At 46.4% G+C, this 27,975-nt stretch overlaps 1 protein-coding gene and 2 long non-coding RNA genes across 5 annotated transcripts in view; all 3 read right to left on the reverse strand.

Annotated features, from left to right (window-relative positions):
- LOC310758881 overlaps positions 1-23,658 on the reverse strand; it is a 35,994-nt gene extending 12,336 nt beyond the window's left edge. The window contains exon 1 of the long non-coding RNA XR_014546046.1: positions 23,235-23,658. This is a non-coding gene — a long non-coding RNA (uncharacterized lncRNA). The remainder of the gene's footprint in view (positions 1-23,234) is intronic.
- Positions 23-23,241, reverse strand: LOC310758571 (uncharacterized protein). Of its 3 annotated transcripts, XM_083605217.1 has the most exons (5): positions 22,606-23,241; positions 21,714-21,839; positions 5,433-5,524; positions 5,067-5,240; positions 23-1,670 (listed from the first exon to the last, which is right to left on the reverse strand). In XM_083605217.1, exons 4-5 carry the CDS (start codon positions 5,164-5,166, stop codon positions 247-249), a joined length of 1,524 nt encoding a protein of 507 aa, XP_083461343.1. In that variant the 5' UTR covers positions 5,167-5,240; positions 5,433-5,524; positions 21,714-21,839; positions 22,606-23,241; the 3' UTR covers positions 23-246. The 3 variants fall into 3 exon arrangements, with proteins under 3 accessions (XP_083461343.1, XP_083461342.1, XP_083461344.1); XM_083605216.1 differs by having other exon boundaries at positions 5,067-5,524; positions 22,606-22,716; XM_083605218.1 differs by lacking the exons at positions 5,433-5,524; positions 22,606-23,241.
- A 421-nt stretch (positions 23,659-24,079) lies between the features above and the next one.
- LOC310758850 lies at positions 24,080-27,850 on the reverse strand. The gene is made up of 3 exons (XR_014546006.1): positions 26,463-27,850; positions 24,547-26,412; positions 24,080-24,474 (listed from the first exon to the last, which is right to left on the reverse strand). It is a non-coding gene; the product is annotated as an uncharacterized lncRNA (long non-coding RNA).
- Positions 27,851-27,975: the final 125 nt, after the last annotated feature.

Here is a 27,975-nt window from a genome sequence, read left to right on the forward strand (position 1 = left end):
TAATATTTTATATTAAGATTCCTTTATTTTGAATTTAGGAGGACACAAATACGAATAGGACAGTTGGAGGTCCGAGGGACGTGCAAGGAACGCAGGGAAGGAAGGATCTCTCTGGGTGGGATACGGGGAGAAGAGGGGGTCACACAGGGGAGAAGTGGGGGAGCCTGCCTTTCTATGTGTTGACGAATGATATGATACAAATGTCGTACACAGTATTTTTAGTTTATATCCCCCCCTTTCTCTTTTCTATACAATTGTATTTTGTAAGGGTTGTTTAATATTTTTTCTTTTATTTCTCTTTTTTGGTTTCCCCACTGTATGAATTATTTGATGGCAAGTGAGATCGCAGCTCCTTCTGAAGCTCTTTCCACATTCCAAGCCCTGATAGGGTTTCTCCCCTGTATGAATTTTGTGATGCAAAGTGAGATCGGCCCTCTGACTGAAGTTCTTTCCACATTCCAAGCACTGATAGGGTTTCTCCCCTGTATGAATTCTGCGATGGGAAGTGAAATTCACCATCTTACTGAAGCTCTTTCCACATTCCAAGCAGTGATAGGGTTTCTCCCCTGTATGAGTTTTTTGATGCAAAGTGAGCTTCGTCCACTCCCGGAAGTTCTTTCCACATTCAAAGCACTGATAGGGTTTCTCTCCTGTATGTATTCTTTGATGCGAAGTGAGACTATGCCTCTGACTGAAGCTCTGTCCACACTGCAAGCACTGATAGGGTTTCTCTCCGGTATGGATTCTTTGATGGGAAGTGAGATTCACCTTCTGACTGAAGCTCTTTCCACATTCCAAGCAGTGATAGGGTTTCTCCCCTGTATGAATTCTTTGATGGAAAGTGAGATTCACCTTCTGACTGAAGCTCTTTCCACATTCCAAGCAGTGATACGGTTTCTGCCCTCTATGAACTCTTTGATGGGAAATGAGAGTGTCCTTCCGCCTGAAGCTCTTCCCGCATTCGAAGCACTGATAGGGTTTCTCCGCTGTATGAGTTCTTTCATGCAAAGTGAGTTTGGCCCCCTCCCCGAAGCTCTTCCCGCATTGGAAGCACTGATAGGGTTTTTCTCCTGTATGAATTCTTTGATGGCAAGTGAGACTGTACCTGCGAATAAAGCTCTTCCCACATTCCAGGCAATGATAGGGTTTCTCCCCTGTATGAATTCTTCGATGGGACGTGAGATGTGCACTTTGACTAAAGCTCTTTCCACATTCCAAGCACTGATAGGGTTTCTCCCCAGTATGAATTCTGTGGTGCAAAGTGAGCTTGGCCCTTTGACTGAAGTTCATTCCACATTCCAAGCACTGATAGGGTTTCTCCCCTGTATGAATTCTGCGATGGGAAGTGAGATGGGAGCTATTAGTGAAACTCTTTCCACATTCCAAGCAGTAATAGGGTTTCTCCCCTGTATGAATTCTTTGATGGGAAGTGAGATTTGTGCTTTGATTAAAGCTCTTCCCACATTCCAAGCACTGATAGGGTTTCTCCCTACTCTGTGATCTTTCATGTGAAGTAAGGCTATCCCTCTGAACGAAGCTCTTTCTTTGACGGGAGATGGACTGGGAGCTCTGACGGATGTTCTCTCCACACTCTGAATATTTATATGACTTCTCCACTATGTGGATTCTGTTGTGCTCCCCCTTGTTCTTCCCTTCCAGTTCATCACCATCTGCAACGAAGAGAGAAGTGAATTAGAGCCTCAAGAAGAAATGGAGCTCCAGATCATTGAACAAAGTTAATGAATGCTTGTGATAGAGGAAGAACTAAAAATAGTTAGATGTGGGGCCTTTCTATAGTTTTCACTGCCTTTGTTGGCTGGTATTTACTGACATATTGCTTGGCTTTATCTGGAATGGATCTTGTTCTGGCTCAATCCTGGAATCCACTCCATCTCCAAAGTCAGTCATCTCTTTGGTCAATCAAATGCAAACAGAAGCAAAAACAACAAGCCTGACAGAATTTGCATCAACTTCCCTAAAAACTCTGAAGCCGGCATTTAAGAAGGCCTGGGCGGTTCAGAGAATCTTGGTCACTGTTTTATTTATTTATTTTTAAATGATATTTATTCAAAGTTTCATCAATACATAGAAAAACCCCAATCCTAACCTGAAAAAGAAAAAAGAAAAAGAGGGGGGGAAAAGAAAAAATACAAATCTCAGATTACAGCTTTTCATTTGCTTAATTCTTAAACCTCCTCACACCTCTCTTTTTGTATTCTAGTTTAAGTCATTATTTCAGCAAATTCTTCCCATATTTCTCAATTTTAATTTAAATAATTAATCTTCACAATCTATCTTATTTGTTAATCAACATAACCTTTTCATCTTTTAATATAATCTGTTATTCAATTTACCTTAATCTCTTTAACCTTATCTTATCTTAAAAATCTCAAAATTTCAAAATCACATCACATTCATACATTTCTCCTTAAAATCATTTCTATTAAAGCCAATTTAGTTCCTTTCCAGCATAGTCCCTCCAATTTCATTAATATTACACTAATTCCAAAATTAACAAAAGAATTTCCCTTCATATCTCTAATTTTCATCCAACGTCCCTTCTTCCTGGTTTCGGGTCATGTCAGTCCTTTCTGTCCATTACATAGTCCATCAATCTGGTGTTCTAATGTCCGAGGCCCTTAAATCTCTTCTAGGCCCCTTCTGCAAAATTTTTTGTTCTTGTTTGTGCTTACACACTTCTTTGTCTATTGTTGGTTTCTGGGGGAGTGGGTCTCCGGAGGGTTCCATCCAGTGATGGTTTCCATTTTCCTTCATCAGATTGTCCCCTTCCCCCCAGTCCCACTCCCCGTCTTCATCTTTGTAGTCCAAAAAGTATTTATCCAGAAGATAATTGTTCACCTGTTTCATAGTCCCACTAGAGTTAAAAGCTTCCTTGACTTCAAATACTTCCCAGCACTCTCCAAGTTCAATCTTCCAATGCAGTAACTTTTGTTCCTGCAGGACTTTCCATTTGTGTTGTTTGAGAAATAGCTACTGCCTCTTCCTTCTCCATCTGCCCTTGGACTTGCCTTGTCAAACCAGATTCCTGAGTTGATCACTGTATAGCTTCTTTATCCTTATTCCCTATTAAATCATATTCACTGGCCACAGCATTCATAAAGTCCAATTTTTCATTCATCAAGCTCATTTTCTCGTGCAGCTGCTCCAGCAAAGCATTAGTCATGCCAAGGGCAGACACCAAACCTTCCTGCCAACACATTTTTGTTCAAGGACAAGGTCAAACGGCTGGTCCCACAATCCAAATCTCACATCTGTTGAGTCTCGAAGTAAGCTGCGACAGCAAACTGACAGGCTCCCTCTAGGGGACACAATTTCTATTTGTATCCATTTTTAAAATATATCCAACAAAGGAAATTACTTTCGATTTCGAGTCCTTTCAGTTTCAAATATTTTGTTTCTTTAAAGAGCAAAAATGCAGAAAGTAGCGTTGAAGTTAATTTTTTTCTCTTTTCTTTTCTTTCTTTTTTTTGGCTATCTGTCAAAGTACTCCACTTTCAATCAATGGACATCTCAAACAGTTTCTGTCCCGACACCCCGTCCCCAGGTTTGGGACGGTGGAAACTTAAATTCCTTTTCTCTCTTCCTGCAGGATTAAACAGTCAAATCCCCCCCCCCTTTTCTCCTGCTTCCAAGGGGGTTTTGCTGGTTATGGATGCAGGAAATTTCCAACTTTAAAAGAACTTTTCAGGCTATTAGGTTGCAAGATCTTTGCTTCAATCTATATACAAGAACGGGAGGCGGACTTCCTGTTCACACCTTCCCGCTTCGTGCCTAATTCATAAATTTTGCATATTTCTTAATCCGATTCTCCGTTTTTACTCACGGGTACTTGATTTAGAGTCCAAATGTCATCAGGAAAAAGTAGCGCTCTCCGGCGATGGCTGCGCGGCTTCCCTTCATGGAAATAGCGATCGGTTCGCAGCACCGCGCTACTCACCCCACTTCACTCCGGATCCCCGAAAATGGGTTTCCCTGTGAGGAGGGGAGGCGCTCTTGGTGCTCTGCCGAACCCCACATTCCCAGGCTTCTCTGCCTGGGATTTCTAGCGGGCCCCCGCCTTCACCGTGGCGGGAAGACCCAATTTCCACAGAGCCCGTTCCTCCGGTCAGAGGAACTCCGCCATTCGCCGATGGCGCTAACCCGGAAGTCTCTCCAGAGAATCCTGGTCACTGTTTTAAAAGGCATGACTAGATGAAGAACATTCACAGAGGAAACAGTTGCTATCCCTCCATTCTGGGTTCACGGTGGGAGATGTTAGAATCCCAGATGCTGTTGGTCTCCAGCCAAAGAGTTGAAGTTCATCATATACTGGTATGTATGGAACGTCCACACCTTGTCTGTGAAACAAACAGCAACATCTTCACCTGAACACTCCCCGTCAGCTGTTGCCTCGATCTGGTTGGTCTAAATTTAAATTTATAAGTAAATCGCTTTCTTCTCTTTGAACCCCCCTCCCATGTCCATGAGGAGACCAACTCTGTATTGTTTCATTAGCAACAGAAGAGGAAAAGTGACTATAACTCAGTTCAAATCAATTCATGAACCCAGAACTAATACACCGACCACTAATGATGAACCGTATGTTAAAGATAATCCTGCAAAATTATTCTGCTATTTTTGATATGCAAATGGCATGCGAAGACTTAGTCTACGTATTTGTATCATTTATTAGTCCTATGTTCCTTGTTTTTAAAAGCAAATAAAAAGTTATTCCAAAAGGAAAAAGACAACACACAGAGGCCCCATCTGCATTCAAACTGCAAAGCGGGATCAGTGAGTTGTCTGACATTGGCAGGGCATTCAGATCACAGAACTGGTTTTAGACCTTTTGAGCTGCGGTGGCCAGGGAGCTGTGACCTATTCCTAGCTCAAATTGCCTGCAGATGACCAAGGAGCAGGCAGGCAGGTGGGGGAGCCCAAAAAGGTGCTCCCTTTCTCCATCTCCATCTGCCTGCCTGCCTCCCCCCACCCCCTAGCTGAGCAAGCCCCTATACCTCTCTGGCTCCATCCATCCAGGTCCCCATCTCCACTCTCCTGGAACTCACCAGATTTCTCGGAGGTCCCTGGGAGGGAACGCTCAGTTGTTGAGAGGAGGGATGCAGGAGACAAACTGACCAGGTCAACCATCCATCTTCCCCCTTCCATCCTCACTAGCTTTGAAGGATCTGTGTCTTTTATCCTTCCTGAGGAGTCAAGGAGCCAAAAGAAGCTGCAGGGTCCTGGGAGAGAGGAAGAAGCAAAGGCAGCCTCAGAGGCCCTGCAGGGATTTTCTGGCTGGAGGGGAAGCCTCCCAATATGTTGGGGGCCCCATCCACAGCAAAATCCCTGCTTTATCTCATTCCTGGCCAGAGAGCTTTCCCTCTTCACCCTCCATCCATCCATGTCCCCAGCTCCACTCTCCTGGAACTCACCAGATTTCTCGGAGGTCCCTGGGAGGGAACGCTCAGAAGTTGTGGGGAGCGATGCAGGAGACAACCTGACCAGGTCAACCGTCCATATCTTCCTGTGACGTTAACATATAATAATAATAGTAATAAATTTTTATTTATACCCCCCTCCCCAGCCAAGACCGGGCTCAGGGAGGCTAACAACCAATAATAAAAAGTTGATAAAAAACAATTTAAAAGATTCAGATACAACATTAAAACATTAGGATGCAGTCTCTTCATACGAGGAGAAAGGAAAGAGGGGGAGGGAATCAAACTGATTCTAAGCCAAAGGCCAGGTGGATCAACTCTGTCTTAAAGGCCCTGCGGAAAGGAATCAGATCCCGCAGGGCCCTGGTCTCATGAGGCAGAGCTTGCCACCAGGTCGGAGCCAGTGTTGAAAAGGCCCTGGCTCTGGTTGAAGCTAATGTAACTTCCTTAGGGCCCGGGACCACTAGGGTGTTGCTATTTATGGACCTTGAGGCTCTCCGTGGGCCATACCGGGAGAGGCGGTCCCATAGGTACGAGGGTCCTAGGCTGTGAAGGGCTTTAAAGGTCAAAAGCAGCACCTTAAATCTGACCCTGTACTCCACCGGGAGCCAGTGCAGCTTGAAAAGCACAGGGTGAATATGCTCCCATGGCATAGACCCCGTGAGGAGCCTCACTGCAGCATTCTGCACCCACTGGAGTTTCTGGGACAGCTTCAAAGGCAGAGCCACATAGAGCGAATTACAGTAGTCAAGCCTGGAGGTGACCATCGCATGGAACACTGTGGCCAGGTCAGGGCAGGAAAGGTAAGGGACCAACTGCTTTATGCGGCGAAGGTGGAAAAATGTCGCCTTGGCTGTTGCTGTAACTTGCGCCTCCATGGAAAGGGAGGCATCAAGGATTACACCCAAGTAGATTCAGAGCTGATGAAGCGGCTGGGCCAAAGCTGAAAGGTAAGCTGGATGTGGTCAAAAATGAGATGGCAAGAATAAATATTGACATCCTGGGCATCAGTGAACTAAATTGGACAAGGATGGGCAAAATCAGTTCAGATGACCATCATAACTACTACTGTGGGCAAGAATCCCGTAAAAGAAATGGAGTGGCCCTCATAGTCAAGAAAAGAGTGGCAAAAGCTGTACTAGGATGCAATCTCAAAAATGATAGAATGATCTTGATATGAATCCAAGGCAGACCTACAAGAAGTTGAATACAGATTTCCAAAGAATAGCAAGGAGAGACAAGAACGCCTTCTTAAACAAGCAATGAAAAGAAATAGAGGAAAACAATAGAATGGGAAAAACCAGAGATCTGTTCAATAAAATTGGAGATATGAAAGATCGTACAAAGATTACCATAATAAAGGACAAAAGTGGAAAGTACCTAACAGAAGCGGTAGACATCAATAAGAGGTGGCAAGAATACACAGAGGAATTATACCAGAAAGATGTCTCATACACCCCAGGTAGTGTGGTTGCTGACCTTGAGCCAGACATCCTGGAGAATGAAGTCAAATGGGCCTTGGAAAGCACTGCAAATAACAAGTCCAGTGGAAGTGATGGTATTCCAGCTGAACTATTTAAACTTTTAAAAGATGGTGCTGTTAAGGTGCTACACTCAATATGCCAGCAAGTTTGGAAAACTCAGCAGTGGCCAGAGGATTGGAGAAAATCAGTCTACATCCCAATCCCAAAGAAGTGCAGTGCCAAAGAATGCTCCAACTACCGCACAATTGTGCTCATTTCACACACTAGCAAGGTTATGCTTAAAATTCTACAAGGCAGGCTTGAGCAGTATGTGGACTGAAAACTCCCAGAAGTGCAAGCTGGATTTTGAAGGGGCAGAGGAACCAGAGACCAAATTGCAAACATGCGCTGGATTATGGAGAAAGCTAGAGAGTTCCAGAAAAACATCTACTTCTGCTTCATTGACTTTGCAAAAGCATTTGATTGTGTCGACCACAGCAAACTATGGCAAGTTCTTAAAGAGATGGGAGTGCCTGATCATCTCATCTGTCTCCTGAGAAATCTCTATGTGGGACAAGAAGCTACAGTTAGAACTGGATATGGAAGTATTGATTAGTTTAAAATCGGGAAAGGAGTACGACAAGGCTGTATATTGTCTCCCTGTTTATTTAACTTATATGCAGAATTCATCATGCGAAAGGCTGGGCTGGATGAATCCCAAGCCAGAATTAACATTGCCGGAAGAAATATCACAACCTTGATGGCAGAAAGTGAGGAGGAATTAAAGAACCTTTTAATGAGGGTGAAAGATGGTGAAAATATGGTCTGAAGCTCAACATCAAAAAACGAAGATCATGGCCAAAATAGAAGGGGAAGAAATGGAGGCAGTGAGACAATTTACTTTCTTGGGCTCCCTGATCACTGCAGATGGTGACAGCAGTCACAAAATTAAAAGACGCCTGCTTCTTGGGAGAAAAGTAATAACAAATCTAGACAGCATCTTAAAAAGCAGACATCACCTTGCCAACAAAGGTCCGTATAGTTAAAGCTGTGGTTTTCCCAGTAGTGATGTATGGAAGTGAGAGCTGGACCATAAAGAAGGCTGATCGCCGAAGAATTGATGCTTTTGAATTATGGTGCTGGAGGAGACTCTTGAGAGTCCCATGGACTGCAAGAAGATCAAACCTCTCCATTCTGAAGGAAATCAGCCCTGAGTGCTCACTGGAAGGACAGCTCCTGAAGCTGAGGCTCCAATACTTTGGCCACCTCAGGAGAAGAGAAGACTCCCTAGAGAAGACTCTGATGTTGGGAAAGATGGAGGGCACAAGGAGAAGGGGCGACAGAGGACGAGATGGTGGGACAGTGTTCTCGAAGCTACCAGCATGAGTCTGACCAAACTGAGGGTGGAAATAAACACCACCTAACAGGGTGGGTCCAGTACCACCAAATAAATGAGGTCTTCAAAGCTGACAAGAAAAAGGGTTTTGCAATTTCAGTATTGGATAAAGAATTATTACAAAGCAAAACAAAACAAAACAAAAGTAGTTTCTAAAATGTATGGAACCTTATTGGAGTGGGAGGATGTGAATGAACAGGTAAAGGCGGTAATGATCAAATGGGATATGGATTTAGGTAAACCTATTCAATTAACATCATGGGAAAATTATGGAAGGAGAGTTGGAATTTTACGGCTTGTGAGGCAATAATAGAAAATTTGATAAAGATGTTTTATAGATGGTATTTAACACCAACCAAGATATGTAAAATGTATAAAAGAAAATCAAAATTATGTTGGAGGTGTAACCAAGTAGAGGGGACACTTCTGCATATGTGGTGGCTATGTGATAAAATCAAGGGCTTCTGGGATACGGTGTATGAAGAACTAAAGAAAACATTTGAACAAAATTTTGCCCCCAAAACAGAAGCCTTTTTATTGGGAATATTGGATGCAGATATACCAAAAGAACATAAGGAAGTATTTCTTTACGCCACAGTGGCAGTGAGAACATTAATTGCCAATTAATTGCCAAAAATTGGAAAAAAAGAAATAATTCCAACAAAAAAAAGCTCTTTTTGGAGGAGGGTCCCTGGCACTCGGGGAGAGACCATAAATTTTGTAACTACTCCAGGTCAACGCTATCTTTCCCCTTAATTCTTCATGAAGTTTCCTAAAACTAGTTATACCATATGCCTTACACCATTTTCTAAAATTCTATGATTATCCCTGCTGTGTTTTATTTAATGGAAATTGAGACTGGTTTCCTAGGTGAAGCTTTTTCCACATTCTAAACAGTCCCCTGCAGGAAATATTTCATGGAAAATTAGATTCACCAACTGAATGAAGCTCTTTCCAAGCACTGATATGGTTTCTGACCTGTATGAAGCTTTTTCCAAACACTCCCCTGTATGAAGTATCTCATGGGAATTGTGGGTGGAGCTGCGAAGGAAGCTTCCCACATTTCAAGCACTAATTTCTTTCCCCCCTTAGTTCTTTCTTGTGAAGTGAGGCTCTCCTTCTGAATGAAGAGCTTTCCTTGATGGGAAGCTGTCAGGGAACTGCCATCGGAGCCTAGGGTGGAGGTAAGGCTCCCTGACGATGCAGGAGAAGGAACCAGCAGGGAGAGAGAGAGAGCTTCCTTGGAGGAAGGAAATAGGAGGGACACCAGGAAGAAAGAGGAGGATGCGGAGGGAGGGCTCCGAGACTCTTCCACAGAGAGCAGCAGGGAGAGCCCAGGACCTCCATTGGGCACGCCCACTCTGCGCAGGAGACTTCTGCGCAGAGAGGCTAGGCGGAGACTTGGAGTGAAGGAATTTTTATGTTGGAAGAAGTTTAGAAAACGCCCACTGACTGATTCTGCCAGTGACTGAGACAGTCATGGAGAAAGGGCTCTCCAGCCAGGGAAAGGTTTATCCAGGCAACGCTGCCTAGAGCTGCAGCACCCTTTACGCACAAGCAACCCCAATTCCCTTTACAGCAATCAGTCAGTCTCTGACGTTGCTCGTGCACAAAGACAAGACAGGCAGCATTATGAGTCAAACCAGGGGAGCGGGTGCCGGAGAGGCGGGAGCGCCAGCGCCAAATCTGGAGGAGAGAAACCAGGATTTGGAACGGCAGGTGGCTCTGTTAGCGGCGCGGCTAGATGAAAGGAGGACTCAGGGTGCCCAGGAGAAGCACACCCCCATCAGAAGGAAGGTACCGGGACTGGTGCACAAGTTTGGGGGAGACCCCAGGGATTATAATGCATTCAGGACTGAGGTACAGTACGCGCTGGAACTGCAGTTTGACTCCTTTGCAGATGATGGGGAGAGGGTCGCTTATGTCATCGGGCATCTTCAAGACGCTGCCAGGGAATGGATCCGGCCATTAATGGCAACCCAGAATGCTGCCCTAAAGGACATTAGGAAGTTTTTTGGCGCCATGGACACCATGTTCTCCAGTGGGGTGGAGGAGAGTGTGGTTCGCCGGCAACTGATGAGTTGCAAGCAAGGGAGCCGGTCAGTTAGAAAGTACTGGTCGCGTTTTGCTATGCTTATCCATAGACTGGGGTGGGAACTGGGCTCGGAACCAGTGCGAATGTTATTCGAGGAAGGCTTATCCCCCTCAGTGAAGGACGAACTCTCCCGGGCGCCCCGCCCTCAATCGATGGATCAGCTGACCAAGGCTGTACTTGCGATTGGAGCGCGCCAAGAAGCCCGCGCCTTAGAGAAGCGGGAGGGGAGAGGAGAACGTTGGCATAACAACCGCATTCCTGAAATACCGGACCAACCTTCCCAGCCAGTGGAACCAATGGAGATTGGGGGAGCACGCGCGCGCGGGGCTTCTAACTCCAGTGAAGTTCGAAAGAAGGAAGGAAAGGAGGGAAAAACAGCCAAGAAGTGTTTCCTCTGCCTGCAGCCAGGACATTTTGCCAGGGTCTGCCCTCAAAGGAAAGAATGGCAAGGAATGGTGGGGGCTGCTGGCTGTGAGGAGGGGGGCGAGGAGGAGCAGGGAAAAGCCAACGCTTGGCTGCCGATCACCGGGCACAGCAGCCAGGCCAGCAACCAGTAAAAGTGCCCAAGCCAGACCCCCCCCCCAAGCAGCCTTAGCCTTAGAGGTGGTGCTAGAACTCCCAAAAGGGCACCCAATCAAGGTTAAGGCACTGCTGGATTCAGGTAGCTCCTGTAATTTTTTCAGCAAGGATTTCGCCCTGGAGCACCAGCTGTACCTCCTGCCTCTAGACTGTCCCTTGCAAGTAACGACCATTGATGGGAGAGAACTCTTGGGAGGGGAGGTGACGCACCAGACTCCCCCCATGAGAATGAGGGTTTCCCGACAAACAGAGACTATTGCCTTTCACGTAGCCACACTAGCAGGACCACCCATCATACTGGGAATGAGCTGGTTGGCACTACATGATCTAGTAGTGGCATGGCACCAGCGAACAGTTTCTTTTGGGTCAGCTCACTGCTTGGAACACTGTCACGGGGGGGAAACCCTGAGGATGGCTGTAGCCAGGGTGGCAGGGACGGCGGTAGGGGAGAAGGGGAAGGTACCGCCACAATACGCTGACCTGAAGGATGTCTTCAGCGAGAAGGAAGCGGACAAACTACCCTCCCATAGACCCTTCGACTGTCTAATCAACCTACTCCCAGGGGCTCAGCTGCCAGTGGGTAAACTGTATGCCATGTCGGACAGGGAGATGCAGGAGTTGTGGGAGTTTATTGACAAGAACCTGAAAAGAGGTTTCATAAGAGAATCAAGGGCGGTGGGGGGCAGTCCGGTGTTCTTTGTGGACAAAAAAGACACTAAACAGCCCAGATTGGTCATAGACTTTAGGTCCTTGAACCTGGTGTCGGAACCAGTGACCTTCCCAATGCCCAGGATTGACGATATTTTAACCAGGGTGATGAAGGGGAAAATTTTTACTAAGCTGGACCTTCGGGGTGCGTACAATTTGATTAGGATGAGGGAGGGGGACGAATGGAAAACCACCATGTTCACCCCCCTGGGGGCCTTTGAGTACTTAGTTATGCCATTTGGATTACAGTCGGGCTCCGCATGCTTTCAATCTTTCATGCACCACGTGTTGGGATCCCTGCTGTACAAGAATTGTGTGGCCTTTTTAGATGACGTGTTAATCTATTCAGACAACGAGGAGCAGCATGTCAGAGACGTCCGGGAAGTGCTAAAGAGGCTACAGGAACATCAGTTGTGGGTCAAACTGGAGAAGTGCCAGTTCCACGCCCGAGAGGTCGAGTTCCTGGGATACAGGCTGTCGGACAAGGGCCTAGCTATGGACCCAGGAAAGGTGCAGGCGGTGCTGGAATGGAAAACCCCCAAGACCCGGAAGGACGTACAGAGGTTCCTGGGGTTTGGGAACTTCTACCGGAAGTTCATCAAGAATTTCGCCCACTTGACAGCGCCCATCACAGATTGTCTCAGTAGCAAAAGGAAATTCGTCTGGACGGAAGATGCACAGCAGGCCTTTGAAAGGCTGAAGAAGGCCTTCGCTTCGGAAGAGCAGCTCTTGCACGTGGATCTGCAGAAGCCAATGAGGCTGGAGACAGACGCGTCAGACCGAGCGGTAGGGGCGGTGCTACTCCAGCCGGGAGACCAGTCCAGCTGGAGACCATGCACGTTCTTCTCGAGGAAGCTGAGCAAGTCGGAGCAAAACTACACGGTCTATGACCGGGAACTGCTTGCAATTTATGAAGCCTTTTGTCGATGGAGACATTTGTTAATAGGGGCGCAGCACAAGATCCAGGTGTGCACGGACCATAAGAACCTGGAATACTGGAGGACGCCACGAGTACTCAACCAGCGGCAGGTGCGATGGGCCCAGGAGTTCTCCAAGTTTTTCTTCGAGATTCGGTACGTACCGGGAGAGGAAAACGTCAGAGCAGACGCCCTCTCCCGGAAGCCGGAGTATATGGAAGGGGAAGGACCACCAGAAGTCCGACATGTGATCCCCGAGAACCGATGGGTGTGTGCGGGGTATTAGTAGAGAGACGAGAACTAGCTGGGCTGACGAAGGACGACGAGTTCGCACGAACCAAGATCAGGGAACTCAGGAGCACGGGGGAAAACCATGGGGGTTTTGAGGAGAAAGAAGGGGTACTGTATTACAGGGGAGCACTGTACGTACCAGGGGATGACTTGAGGAGAAGGGTGCTCAAACAGCTCCATGATAACCCGACGGCGGGGCATTTTGGTCAACACAAAACCATGTTGCTGGTCACCAGGCAGTTCTGGTGGCCAAGGGTGAGGGAAGATGTACGGGAGTACGTACGAGGGTGTGACTGCTGCCAGCGAGCAAAGGGGGAGAGGGCGGCGCCAGCGGGGTTCCTAGAACCCTTACCCACACCGGGAAGACCATGGGAGGTGGTTTCCATAGATTTTATGACCGATTTGCCCAAGTCAAGGGGGAAAACAGCCGTCATGGTAGTTGTCGACCTGTTAACAAAAATGTGCCACTTTATCACTTGCTCACATGCGGTGACAGCAGAGGAAACGGCTAGGCTGTTTGTGGAGCACATCTTCAGGCTGCACGGCGCCCCCTTAAGGGTTTTGTCAGACCGAGGGAAGCAATTTACTTCCAGGTTCTGGAGGAAGCTCATGAGCTTGCTGGAAGTCGAGGTAAGCTTCTCCACGGCCAGACACCCGGAGACCAACGGGCAAGCGGAAAGAGTGAACAGTATACGCCAACAATACCTACGCTGCTATGTGAGCGAGAGACAGAACGATTGGGTAGAGAAACTAGCGTTGGCCGAATTTGCGTACAATAACGCGGAACATGTGTCCACAGGAATGAGCCCGTTCATGGCCAATCATGGGTGTCACCCCAGGGCCTTCCCAGGGGGAGGGGAGGAGAGGTGGAGTGTGTCGGCAGCGGAGCAGTTTGTGCAAAAAATGGAGGCCTTACACCAACAACTTAAGATGAACTTGGAACGGGCCAAGGAAGTGTATAAGAGGCAGGCCGACAAACACCGTAGGGAAGGAGAAACCATACGGGTAGGGGACCGGGTGTGGTTGTCGACTCAGGGGTTACCGTTCAAGGGAGGTTGCAAGAAGTTGCGGCCAAGGACTTCCGGTTAGCGCCAGCGCTTAATGGCGGATCTCACCCGGAGCTCCGGGAGAGATCTGCTTCGTGGGTTCGGGTCCTGTCAGCTACGGCGAAGCGGGGACCCTCAAAAATCACAGGCGCGTTGCCTGTGAACCGGAGACTCGGCGGGCACCTTTGTGCCCCCCCGACGCTGCGAAATAGCCTTTTTAAAGGCTGCGGAGCAGCGGAGGGGTTTTGGAGCGGTGCTGAGAGTCGTCTTCACCCAGCCTGCGAAGCGAAGCCGCGTCGCCATTAGCGGAGAGCGCTGATTTCTTCCGGTGAAATTGGATTAAAAGAACAACTATCCGTGAGTAGGATTGACCGCTAAAATATAATTGGACTCTAAAAATAAAGAAATTGGGCACCGAGACGGACAAGCACTAAAAAGGAAGTCTGCTTTCCGTTCTGTAGCAAGATCAAAGCGAAAGGCACTCTAGCTGTAACTGCTTGAGAGGAAATTTGTGGGAATTAAGAAATCCACCACCAAAGCAAAGAACTCCCTCCCCGAAGGCAGGAGGGGGGGGGGAGAAGATTTTAAAGTGTTTCCCTGCCAATTTAAAAGAATTGAATTAAGTACCGCTGCTCTTTTACCTGGGATCGGACTGCCGGAGAAAAGGAACCGGCTAAGGACTGTTGCTATAAGAAGGCTAAAAAGTATCTTTAATTGACTTTGGCTACTTCCAACTTGAAACATTGATTTTGTTGCATTGCAAAGTTACTTATAGGACACTATTGATTGGGATCCCCTTGAAAGAGAAAAGAAAAATTGGAAGGGACTAGGAAAACTTTTGTTATTTTTTTGAAGAGTGTGGGATTATTTTGAGAAGTAAAGAATTGACTCTACGCCCTCTAGAGGACCTACAAATTGTTTCAGCAACAAGTGGAGTTTAAAATCTGAGAACCTTTGTTTGATAGCTCCAAAGTGTGGGAATGACCTTGACTAAAAGACTTTGTTATGGCAGATGGTAAAGAGAAAGGGGATTTACAAGAAACAACCTTGAGATCTGGCAGACAATATAAAATTGACCCTTCCATGCAAAGAAGGGCTTCTGTAATAGGAGCCTCTGGAACTACAGTTGCTGCAAAGCCAAAAGTGAAAGCAATGTCTACAGAAGAATCATTTGCTAAGGTATTGGAGAAGATAAATGACTCTTTGGAGGAATTAAAAAAGCAAGGCGCAGAGACTAAATTACAAGTTGCTGAAACTAAAGTACAAGTTGCTGAAACAAATAAAAAAATTGAAGAAATCTCTGGGAAAATTGACTTAAATACAAAAAGTATAACTGACCTTGGGAACAAAGTGAACTCAAATGCAGAAGCAATTGGGAAATTATTGGAAGATTCATCTACAACACGAAAGATAGCCGAGGAAGCTAAGGAAATTGCAACTGCTGCGGAGGAAAAATTTCCACCAGTTTACAAGAAATTGGACGAGTATGAATTGGCACTCTCTATGCAGGATATGCAACGTAAGGAGAGGAATTTAAGGATCAGACTTGTGCCGGAAAAGGAAGGAGACAACTTGGTGGACTATTTGACAAAAGAATTTTCTGATTTCTGGAAGCAGGAGTTGGAGAAAGAAGACTTTAAGATAGAAAGTGCATTTAGATTGGGAACAAGACAGAAGAAGAATCGACCCAGAGATTGTCTTATTACTCTAAGATCAAAGGAGGAGCGAGATAAAATACTGAACCTGCATTACCAAACAACCCTTCGAATTGAAGATTTTTATATTGAGCTCTTTAAAGACATCCCTAAGAGTATCTTGGACGCAAGAGGACATTATAAGGACCTGGTGATATTGCTGAAGAGGAACTACATACCATTCAGGTGGGAATTTCCCCAAGGCTTGTCTTTTAAATACAAGGGAAAGAAGAGAAGAATAAAGACTGTAAGTGATAAAGACAAGTTCCTGGGAGGACACGAAGAAGACCTACAGAAAGAGACATTTCCAGGACAAGGGCATCCGTCACTGGACACGAACACGGCACCACCGACAGACGAGGAACAAAAACAGGGAGCTGTAGGAGGAAGGAGTAAATAATCCCATCATGGCTCTGCAACTTCTAACCTGGAATTGTAACGGTTTGAACATTCCCAGGAAGAGAAAAAATATATTTCATGCCTTAAAGAAAGACCAACTGGACTTGATTTGTCTACAAGAGACTCATGTGACAAGAGCACATAGAAAATTACTAATAAATAAAAGACTGGGACAGGAATTTATATCCTCAGACAGAGTAAAAAAGAGAGGAGTGGTGATCTATGCAAAAGAAAAATTGCAACCGAAACAAATTTTTAAAGATGATCAAGGAAGATATTTGGCAATTGAAATTCAATCCCAAGGAGAGAAGTATTTGATAGTGGGAATCTACGCACCAAATGAAGGGAAAGCTGAATTTTTTAAGAAGTTGCATGAAATCTTGATGGACCATATGGATTACAACTTAATTTTGATGGGAGATATGAATGGAGTAGTTTCAACAAATATGGACAAAGCACAAAGACAGGTAATAACAAAAGATGGAAGACTACCAAAGACTTTTTTTGAAATGACTGACAATATGGACTTGATTGATATTTGGAGAACAAAACACCCATTAGAAAGAGAGGGAACCTTCTTTTCTGAAGCCAAAATGACATGGACAAGGATTGACCAAATTTGGGTGACTAGCAGTATGGCGCCGAACATAAAAAAAGTAGAAATCTGCCCAAAAACTTTCTCCGACCATAATGCTGTAAAGATGGTGATGAGGCAAACAACAACTGGTTCCTTCAGATGGAGAATGAATGACACCTTATTCAGAGATGAGGAGATCTGCAAGAAGGCCCAAAAAACTTTGAAAGACTACTTTGAAATCAACTTAAGGTCTAAAGTAGAAAAAAGAATAGTATGGGACGCAAGCAAAGCCGTGATGAGAGGGTTCTTGATTCAGCAAAATACCTTAAAGAAAAGAAAGCAAAATGAGAAGAAGGAGAGAATTTTGGAAAAGATAAAAGAAGGGGAAAAACAATTAAGATCGAAGCCAAAATCCCAAGAGATTTTAAGAGAAATTAAATTCCATCAAACACAATATATGGAATTGATGAATCAGGAATTAGAGTGGAAAATTAAACAAATGAGACAAAAGACCTTTGAATCTGCTGACAAATGTGGTAAGTTATTGGCTTGGCAAATAAAGAAGAGACAAAAACTCAACACGGTGACAAATATAGAGGTGGAAGGAAAGAATATAAGCAACCCAGTGGAAATTAGGAACTGTTTTCAGAACTACTTTAGACAACTTTACACACAAGGGCCGCAGAATGAAATGGATATACAACAATTCCTCGAGAAAAACGGGCTGAAAAAGGTTTCGCAGGAAAGTAAAGCAATTTTGAATCAGGAGATATCAGCACAAGAAATAGAAGATGCCATTCAAGGCATGACGCTGGGCAAATCCCCCGGGCTGGATGGACTGACTTCTAAATATTATAAAGTTTTGAAGGAAGGACTGATACAGCCCTTGAAGGAAGTCTGTAATGAGATTATGGAGGGGAAAAGGGCACCTGATACGTGGAGTGAGGCCTATATCACACTTATACCAAAGACAGAGACTGAAAAGACTCAACTTAAAAACTACCGACCCATCTCGTTATTGAATGTGGATTACAAAATCTTTGCTGATATTTTAGCAAAGAGACTGAAAAGAGTTTTGATGGAGGAGATTCATGGGGACCAAGCGGGCTTTCTCCCAAAAAGGCATTTGTCGAACAATGTAAGGAATATAATTGACATTTTGGAAAAGCTGGAAGTGAATATAAACACTGAGGCTGTTTTGATATTTGTGGATGCCGAGAAAGCCTTTGACAACATTTCTTGGAGTTTTATGTTGAAGAACCTCCGGGGGATGGGGGTAGGCCAAGGGTTTGAGAATGGTATAGGTGCAATATACTCTGAACAGAAAGCGAAACTTATTGTAAATAATGTGGTCACAGAAGAGTTCAAGATTGAAAAAGGGACACGTCAGGGGTGCCCTATCTCCCCACTACTTTTTATATCGGTCCTGGAGGTTTTGCTTAATATGATTAGGAGGGACCAGTTGGTTAAAGGGATTCAGGTCGGAGCTAAACAATATAAATTGAGAGCATTTGCAGATGATTTAGTACTTACATTGCAAGAGCCAGAAGCTAGCACGAAAAGAGTTTTGGAAATAATTCAAGAGTTTGGTCAAATGGCAGGATTTAAATTGAATAAGTCAAAGACAAAGGTTTTGGAGAAAAATTTGACACAGATAGAAAAAGAAAGGTTTCAGAACGAGACAGGGTTGACTGTGGTTAAAAAAGTGAAATATTTGGGTATAAATATGACAGCTAAAAATGTGAATTTGTTTAAAGATAATTATGAAAAAACTTGGAGAGAAGTGAAAAAAGATTTGGAGATTTGGTCTAATTTAAAGCTTTCCTTGTTAGGCCGAATTGCAGTTATAAAAATGAATGTATTGCCAAGAATGTTGTTTTTGTTCCAAGCACTGCAAATAATGGACAAAATGGATTGTTTCAAGAAGTGGCAAAAAGATATATCTAAATTTGTCTGGCAGGGCAAAAAGCCCAGAATTAAATTTAAGATATTAACGGATTCAAAGGAAAGAGGGGGGTTTGCCCTGCCAGACTTTAAATTGTACTATGAAGCGGCAGCTTTCTGCTGGCTGAAAGAATGGCTGCTTCTTGAAAACACAGACATTTTGGATTTGGAAGGTTTTAACAATATTTTTGGGTGGCATGCATATTTGTGGTATGACAAGGTTAAAGCACACAAAAGTTTTAAAAATCATATTGTCAGAAAAGCACTATTAAATGTTTGGGTTAGATATATAGACTTGCTGGAAAATAAAACTCCAAGGTGGCTGTCGCCAATGGAAGCTAAGGCAGTTAAAAAGTTAAACATGGAGTCCAAGTGGCCAAGATACTGGGAAATTTTGGAAAAGGAAGGGGACAAACTGAGATTGCAGAGCTTTGAGAAATTAAAAGGGAAGGTGAGAGATTGGTTGCACTATCATCAAATAAATGAAGCGTTTAAACTGGACAGTAAAATTGGCTTCCAGGTGGAAAAATCAAAATTGGAGACAGAACTGTTAGAACCCAGTACTAAGAATTTGTCAAAAATGTACAATTTGCTGCTGAAATGGAATACACAAGATGAAACGGTTAAATCAGCCATGATTAAATGGGCTCAGGACATTGGTCATAATATTTTGTTTGCTGATAGGGAAAAGTTGTGGACCACCGGGATGAAATTTACGGCATGTAATGCCTTAAGAGAAAATATTATGAAAATGATATATAGGTGGTACATAACCCCAGTCAAGCTTGCAAAGATTTACCATTTGCCTGATAATAAATGTTGGAAATGTAAAGAAACTGAAGGTACATTTTTTCATCTTTGGTGGACTTGCCCGAAGATTAAGGCATTCTGGGAAATGATCTATAATGAACTTAAAAAGGTATTTAAATATACTTTCCCCAAGAAACCAGAGGCCTTTCTCTTGGGTATTGTCGGCCAAGGGGTGTTAAAGACGGATATAACTTTCTTTATGTATGCTACAACAGCAGCTAGAATACTCATTGCGAAGTACTGGAAGACGCAAGAGCTACCCACACTGGAAGAATGGCAGATGAAGGTGATAGACTACATGGGCTTGGCAGAAATGACGAGCAGAATCCGAAACCAGGGAAGAGAAGCAGCGCAAGAAGAATGGAAAAAATTCAAGGACTATTTAAAGAAATATCACAAAGTTAATGAAAGTTAGAATGATGTTGGACTGGAAAGTAAATGGTTACTATTAGCAATGGTTAAGACAAGGAGAATAAGGAAGATTAGTTTAAATCTAAATTAAAATAAGGGAAGATTTGCTGAGTAATCGATAAGAATTTGGAATACAGAAAAGGGAGGCATGAGGAAGTCGGGGAAGAAAGGTATAAGAAATTAGGATATGAAATGGTACATGTTTTTTTGTTTTGTTTTTGTCTTTGTATGTTTATGTATGTTATGTTTATATGGAAAAAATTCTTGAATAAAAATATTATAAAAAAAAAAAAGAAGTTGCGGCCAAGGCGGCTGGGACCTTTCGAGGTGACACAGCAGGTTAATCCCGTGGCCTTTAGACTCAAGTTGCCGACCAGCATGAAACTATACCCGGTGTTCCATAGATCCCTACTCTCTCCATACAGGGAGGGACTGGAATTGCCGGGGCAAAAGAGAGGGGTTCCCATTCACCCACACGTGGAGGAGAGGGAATTCAGTAGTCAAGTCATGGAAATACTCGATTCAAGATGGCGAGGGGGGCAAGTGGAGTATTTGGTGGCTTGGGAGGGGGAACCAGAATCAGAAAACACGTGGGTTCCGGCGGAAAACATCAGGGATGAGTATCTTCGGGGAGAGTTTCACGGCAGGTTCCCTAGGAAGCCGAAACCCACATCGAGGTTCTGGGAGGAGCAATTTGGCACCACAGATGAGGAAGAAGATTTTATGGGGCTTCCGGCCTCCGAAGAGGAGGGAGGAGAGGTATCCGGGGGAGAGGAATCGGATGGGGAAGAGTACCTGGTGCGAAGAGATAGCAGCAGGTGGAGAGAAATGTTTGAATCTTCGGAAGAGGGAGAGAGCTCCTTTCGGGGATTTCCTGCATCACCGTCAGCGGAAAGGGAGGAATTTAGGCCAAAGGAACGGAACGGAGGTGAGGGGAGTCCTGGAGGGGAGGTGGATGTCAGGGAACTGCCATTGGAGCCTAGGGTGGAGGTAAGGCTCCCTGAAGATGCAGGAGAAGGAACCAGCAGGGAGAGAGAGAGAGCTTCCTTGGAGGAAATAGGAGGGACACCAGGAAGAAAGAGGAGGATGCGGAGGGAGGGCTCCGAGACTCTTCCACAGAGAGCAGCAGGGAGAGCCCAGGACCTCCATTGGGCACGCCCACTCTGCGCAGGAGACTTCCGCGCAGAGAGGCTAGGCGGAGACTTGGAGTGAAGGAATTTTTATGTTGGAAGAAGTTTAGAAAACGCCCACTGACTGATTCTGCCAGTGACTGAGACAGTCATGGAGAAAGGGCTCTCCAGCCAGGGAAAGGTTTATCCAGGCAACGCTGCCTAGAGCTGCAGCACCCTTTACGCACAAGCAACCCCAATTCCCTTTACTGAAGCGTACTGGGAGCTCTAACTAAAGTTCTCTCCACACTGTGAATATTTATATGGGTTCTCCATTGTGTGGATTATCTTGTTGTCTCCTTTCTTCTTCCTTTCCAATTCACTACCTACAATCTGCTGTCATATGGCAGTATTATCATTAATAATAATAATAATCCTAGCCTGAGGAAGAAATTGAGCCTGAAATGACTGAACAATGAAAATAAATACTTGTGACAGAGGAAGAAGGGAAGGGAGTTACTGCCTTTTTTGGCTGGTATTAGCTAACTTATTTATGGGAACTGGAGATTCAAAAAGCCTGGCTCTTTCCAGGGATGGATTTAATTTGGCTCAGTCATGGAATCTGCTCCAACTACAAGCTCAGTCATTTCTTTGCTCAACCAAAAACAGAGAGATGCAGAAAGGGAAAGAGAAAATTGACAGGATGTACCTCCACGTCCCTAAGATCTCTGAAGCCTACATTGAAGAAGGCCTGGGCAGCTCAGAACAGCCTCATCATGGTTTGAAAAGGCAGGACTGGTGGAAAACTGATCTTATGATCCAGCAGGGAGCCATACCAGAGAGGCCACGATCCCACGATTCTCCTCCTTGAATTCCTTCTGCAGAGCTCTCTGGTCAGGATCCAGCAAAGCCCAGTCCTCCTCTGTGAAAGGAACAGCTACGTCTTCAAAGCACACTGGACCCTAAGAGAAAAAGGGAGCGTGACACATTGCTCTGTTCATTTCTGTAACAATTTTCTTGTGTATTTAAATGATGGGTATTAATCTTTGTGTAAGTGGGGCAATTCCATAAAATAATAATTTTATTATCTATATGGCACTCATTTTCAAGTAAATCTTTGCAAGCATTCCCATTTTCCAGATGGAAAGACCTCCTCTCTCTTCATCTGGTGGGGTGGACCCTCCCAATGCCCTCAAGCCAACTTCAAGGGGCACCAGGAGGGGGAGGGGAGGGAATGTTGGTTGGTTGGCATCCATCTGTCTTAGGAGACCATGGAAGAGTGTGTCTTTGGGAGTGAGATCTGGGGGAGAGACATGTGTTGTTGCATCTGGGACAGAGGAAGTGGTCCAGTTGTGCTGCTGCAGATGCAGAAGGGCTTTTCTTCTCCCTGTGCTCCCCCCATGTGCAAATGTTCCCGTCTGGCTGCAGCCTCTGTTCACAAATGTGACTTTTCCCTCCATCTGAAGGGGGTTTATCTTCTTGACCCAAAGTCCCCTCCCCCAAAAGGAAGGCAGCATCTGGATCCCAAGGAAGAACAGGGCAGCAGACCTCCTGCGAGGTAGCCCCTCCCTGGCTTGGCAGAGGACAAGGGAGGACCCTCTGCTCCCTGACTTGGGGGTCTCTCCTCACCATGCATGATCTGAAAAGGGACCCCCATGCCCCCTCCCTGCACCCCTGGGACCCCCTTCTCCCCACTGCACCCTCAGGGGGAAGAGAGAGGAGACTCACCGGATTCCAGGAGGGGCACCAAGGAAGCTTTTGCGAAGGAAAGGTAAGAAAGCGGGGGGAGGGGCTTCTGCTCTGGAGGACCTTGCCCCCTCCCCCTTCACTTCCCGTCCTCTCTAGGAATCCAGCTCAGCTCCATTTAACCCTTACAAAGCCTAGCGCGCCCCTCCCTCTCCCTCCCTTCAGTTTTCCTGCTTCTGCACATGCGCTCTAAGGGCTGCCCCCCTTCCCTCCCTTTCTCCCTCCGGTTCAAGGACTCTGCCCCAAGGAGCCCACATCCAAGCAGACTAACTGCAAGGGATACGGGGGGGTCCATGGGCGGTTACCTTGGCTCTCCCCCAACATAGAGGCTCCTGGATCCCAAGGAAAGGCTGGGAGGGAGAAGAGGCGAAGGGCTGCCTAGTGGCGGGAGGTGCCTTGGGCTCAGAAATGGCTCCCTCAAGACCCCCCTCCAAAAAACACCCTCCAGCTCAGCGGGGGGGGGGGATGGAGGGGGGCTTCCCAGCCGGGAGACCCTTCCCCTCCCGAAAATAATCCCCGCCCTCAAGTGGATTTTTCTGCTTCTGCAGCCGCTTTTCATCCCAGGAAAAGAGACGGAGGAGGAAGTGTCCCAGGCGAGGAATGAAACGCACCTGCGATCTTGGGGGGGGGGCAGGGGGGGGCGCATGTTGCTCAGGGGGGTGGCCCCTCCCTCTGGGACTCTTCCCAGTTCAAAGAAAAAGAGGGACCCCTGCCATCCTTTCCCTCCGTTTCGTGCCAGAAAACCAGTTTCTACTGGGCTCCTACAACCACATGGAGGCAGGAGACCCCGTTTCCCACCCCAGAGCAGGGCTGGACCAATCAGAAGCCTCTCCAGTGGACAGCTGGCCAATCCCCTTTCAGATTCCCCTGGGCCTCCTCCTCTCCTTCGCCCGCTTTCCTGAGGGAGTTTTCCCCCTGAGTTTCCCTCATGGCTGCTCCCCCTCCCAGCTTATCCTTCATTTCTCCTTCCTTCTCTTCCTGTTCCTCTTTCCCCTCATTGTTTGGGGGCAGCTGGATTCCCCCCCCCCCAGGCCCAGGAGGAGCCCAGGGATGCGGCAGGGCCAGAAGGCGTTTCCCGCCCTTTTCCGAAATAAGCGGGAACGCCATTTTGTTTGTTCCAGAGGCCCCAGGCGCTCCCAGAGACGCCACGGCTCCCCTGTGGGCCTCGGGGGTCCCACGCTCTCGGGGTCTCTCCTTCCGGATCAAGGAGGGCGGCAGCTTTGGTCCTCAGCCGCCTTCCTGCCATGATGGCTTGGCCTCCACAGGGCAGCCTCTCTCCTCGCCATGTTGGCACCACGGAGGAGGCCTCTCCGTTGGGAGACGCCTGGCAAGCGGCCTTGGGGGATCCACCAGGTTCTGCAAAGGGGGCCAGGAGGGAAAGCCCCTCTCTGTCTCGGAGGCCTAAGGAGGAGGAGAATAACAGTAGTAGTAGTAGTAAGGGCTTTATCCCCCTCAAAGGTGGAGGGTTCCCCTCAGGGGAGTTTGACCCCCGGAGCAGCATCCTTGGTCACCCCAAGAGTCAGCGCTAGGAGAAGGGCTCCACCTGCAGGCCTAGGGGAAAGGGGGCTCTTGCCTAGACGAGGCTGGAGACTCCCCTTCTGGCCCCTTGGGGTCCCAGGAGCCCTTTCTGGATGGCCCTCACTTGCCCCCCCAATGGGCCAAGACATCTGTTCCTCCCCCTCAGGCAGTAGTTGAACAGGAGAAGTCGCTCTCACTCCTGATCCCTGCGGGTCTCAGGAGGCAGTGGGGGGGCTCTAGGGAACTGGCTGAACTGGGGTCCTCCCAGTCCAGCCCAGACAAGAAAGAGAGGGAGCTCTCAGAAGAGGAAGCCATTGCAGAGAGCCATGGCGTCTCTGGGAGCGGCTGGGGCTTCTGGAACAAACAAAATGGTGTTCCCGCTTATTTCGGAAAAAGGCGGGAAACTTGGCTGTTCTCTGCTGAGGGTCTCCTGCCTTTCTTCCAAGGCTTCCTGCGGGTGCCATGGCCAGAGGAAGAGACAGGGCCCCCACCCTGAATCCCCTGCAGGGCCCTGGGGAGCAAGCAGAGCCTGCCTCAGTTTCCTTCCCCAAGGCTTTGGGGGAACCTTGGGGTGCGGAAGGAGGAACCCCAAATGGAGCTCAGACTCCTGGCAAGTGGGGAAAGGAACATGATATGGCACTTTCCAGATGAGTCTCAATACAATACCATAATCTTTATTGTCATTGTCCCATACAGAACAACGAAATTGAAAAAATGTACATCAGACATTCAAAAACCAACAAGCCTCCTATCCCAACCTGGTCAGCCCCCTAAAAACTCTGATACCCCATAATTAAATACAATATACTCTCATAGAGACTACCTTACACTGCATCTAAAACCAAAATCACATTTGGATAGAAACTGTTTCTCAGGCGGCTAGTCCTAGTCTTTATAACCCTGTACCTTCTTCCAGAAGGCAGAAGCTGAAAGAGATCATTTCCGGGGTGCGCACTACCCTGCACTATCTCTGCAGCTTTTTTATGTAGCACCAACTGCAAATGCCTGCAGGGCCATGAGTAGTATGCATGAAAACATCAATGCTACCCTGAGGCAGCGCGGATTATCGTGGGGGACTTCACTCACACAGATGTGAGGGCAGTACTCCCAAAATCCCATCAGCACATTGAGTGTGCAATAAGGGGAGAAAATACTCTTGACAAGGTGTATACGAACATCAGCCGGGAATATGAGGCGCACCTCGGTGGTTCAGATCATGTGTCCCTGCTTCTGACACCAGTGTAAACACCCCTCGGGAAACAAGGCCAGCTATAAACACGGATGGTTACTCTGTGGCCAAATGGAGCCTCTCAGCAGTTGCAGGACTGTTTCCAGGAGACCGATTGGAATATGTTCGACCATCAAGATCTAGAAACTTCTACATCAACGGTCCTGGATTATATTAGATTCAACATAGGAAATGCACCAGGGAAAAGTATTTTAAGTTGTATCCGAATAGGAAGCCCTGGATGACGGGAGAGGTTAGGAGATTCTTGAAGGCCAGAAACTCTTTTGGAACTGGGGACCGGGTACCGTATGGTATAGAAAGAGCGAACTTGAAGAGGGGTATCAGGAAAGCAAAAGTGGGTAAAGAAACATATCATATCTTGTCTGACAGTAGGACTTGACCTTTACCAGTTTGCGTACAAGGCAAAGAGATCCACGGAGGATGCTGTGGCAATGGCTTTACATCCTGTCCTGACTCATTTGGAAAAGAAAGGGAACTACGTGAGAATGTTATTTGTAGACTTTCTGCATTTAATACTATTCTTCCGCATAGATTGGTGCCCAAACTATTAGACCTGGGACTTCCACCGTGTTTGTGCAGGTGGATATTAAATTTTCTATCAAACCGTTCCCAACGGGTCAAGATGGGTTCCCGTGTCTCTGCGGATCTCATCATGAATATGGGGATTCCACAGGGGTGGATGTTGAGACCACTTTTATATACGGTCTATACAGCTGACTGTGCCCCCCAAAACTCCAGTAATAAGATCATTAAGTTTGCATATGATACATGGCCACTGGTCCCATCACCTGGCAAATAGAAAGGGAAGAAATGGAGGCAGTGAGAGATTTGACTTTCTTGGGCTCCACGATCACTGCAGATGGTGACAGCAGCCACGAAATTAAAAGACGCCTGTTTCTTGGGAGAAAAGCAATGACAAACCTAGACAGCATCTTAAAAAGCAGAGACATCATCTTGCCAACAAAGGTCTGTATAGTTCCCAGTAGTGATGTATGGAAGTGAGAGCTGGACCATAAAGAAGGCTGATCACCAAAGAATTGATGCTTTTGAATTCTGGTGCTGGAGGAGACACTTGAGAGTCCCATGGACTGCAAGATCAAACCTCTCCATTCTGAAGGAAATCAGCCCTGAGTGCTCACTGGAAGGACAGATCCTGAAGCTGAGGCTCCAAGACTTTAGCCACCTCATGAGAAGAGAAGACTCCCTGGAAAAAACCCTGATGTTGGGAAAGATGGAGGGCACAAGGAGAAGGGGACGACAGAGGAGATTGTTGGATAGTGTTCTCAAAGCTACCAGCATGAGTTTGACCAAACTGCGGGAGGCTGTGGAAGACAGAAGGACCTGGCATGCTCTGGTCCAGGGGGTCACAAAGAGGCGAACACGACTAAACAACTAAACAACATGATAAAACGGTGGTTGGTTTAATCACGGCTGGAGAGGGGGAGGCGGCCTATAGGAAGGATGTTGAGCAGCTGGGGAAGTGGTGCAGGAAGAACAACTTACTCCTTAGCTTAAAGAAAACAAAAGAGATTATTGTGGACTTAGGAAATGTAAATTGAATATTCAGCCACTCATTATTGAGGGGAAGTGTGTGGAACATAGCACTTGGAATCGCCTCCAAGGTCCAGGGACTGATCCACCCTGGCTTCCACCTCGGAGGTCCCTTCAGAAGGAGAAGGGGTCCCAGGTCTCCATGGGGGAAAGCGTTCCTGAGGCCTGCGTTCGAGGCCAATGCTTTCGCCTTTCAGGCTCCAGCCCACCTTCTCTCTGGTGTTTTTGTGAGCTGTAGAGATGGGATCACATGCAGACATTCCCAAGTTTAATAAGGATCCCTTGAAAAAGCTGAGAAACCTTTAGTCGAAAGTTCTTCTTTTGCCAATGAACTTTGCCTCTGTGTGATTTAAGGAGAACCAGATGCATCCACTCCAAAGAAGCTTCTGCAGCTCTGCTCTCCATGCAGACATGGAGCACCTTGGGACTGAAGACGCAGAAAAAGAGATGGAGGGGAATGTGTGGGTCATAAACTGGGAGTCGTTGGAAAGGAGTCGCTGGGAGAGGCAGAAGGTTGTGTTGAGCAGGCGAGGGAAGAGCAGGAGGGGACAGAAAGAGCCCCAGGGAAAGACAAATTTGGGCTAAGCTGGTGTGGGAATGAGTGGCAGAGAAAAATGTACAGCCAACAAAAGAGGATGCAAAGCAACTCCTGAAACCGTGAACAAGGCAAGCTATGATTTTGTTTGAGGGAAAGGAATTAAGATGCCTTCTTCCCCATCCCAAGTGGATTAAAATGTCCAAAGATTAGGAAAAGAAAGAAGAGGAATCAGGATTGGATGAACATTATAAGAGACCATAATTTTCCATTGTGACTTGGCTGAGATTTGTTGGAACAGTTTTTAAAAGGCTTTATAGAAACTGGACCTAGAAACTGGAGAAATACTAATTGGGATTATTAGACGATCCTTATAAGATGTTAGGATATTTCCGTTCCACCTTAAAAGGGAGCAGGATGTTTGTATAACAGCCTGCGTAAGTTCCTGTCTCACAGGATGTTTATGCTATATGTTCCTTTCGTTTTCTGTCTGTTTTGC

Source organism: Podarcis filfolensis (genome assembly GCF_964270895.1).
Source record: "Podarcis filfolensis genome assembly, chromosome: 3".
In the NCBI taxonomy this organism is placed as follows: Eukaryota; Metazoa; Chordata; class Lepidosauria; order Squamata; family Lacertidae; genus Podarcis; species Podarcis filfolensis.

What these genes read in the sequence shown, in the direction of transcription:
- LOC310758571 (XM_083605216.1), bottom strand. Translation starts at nt 5,403, where the DNA reads ATGGATGGATGGAGGGTGAAGAGGGAAAGCTCTCTGGCCAGGAATGAG. An exon ending in AGGGACCTCCGAGAAATCTG is followed by an intron (nt 1,671 to 5,066) that starts GTGAGTTCCAGG and finishes TCTTCGTTGCAG; the next exon opens with ATGGTGATGAACTGGAAGGG.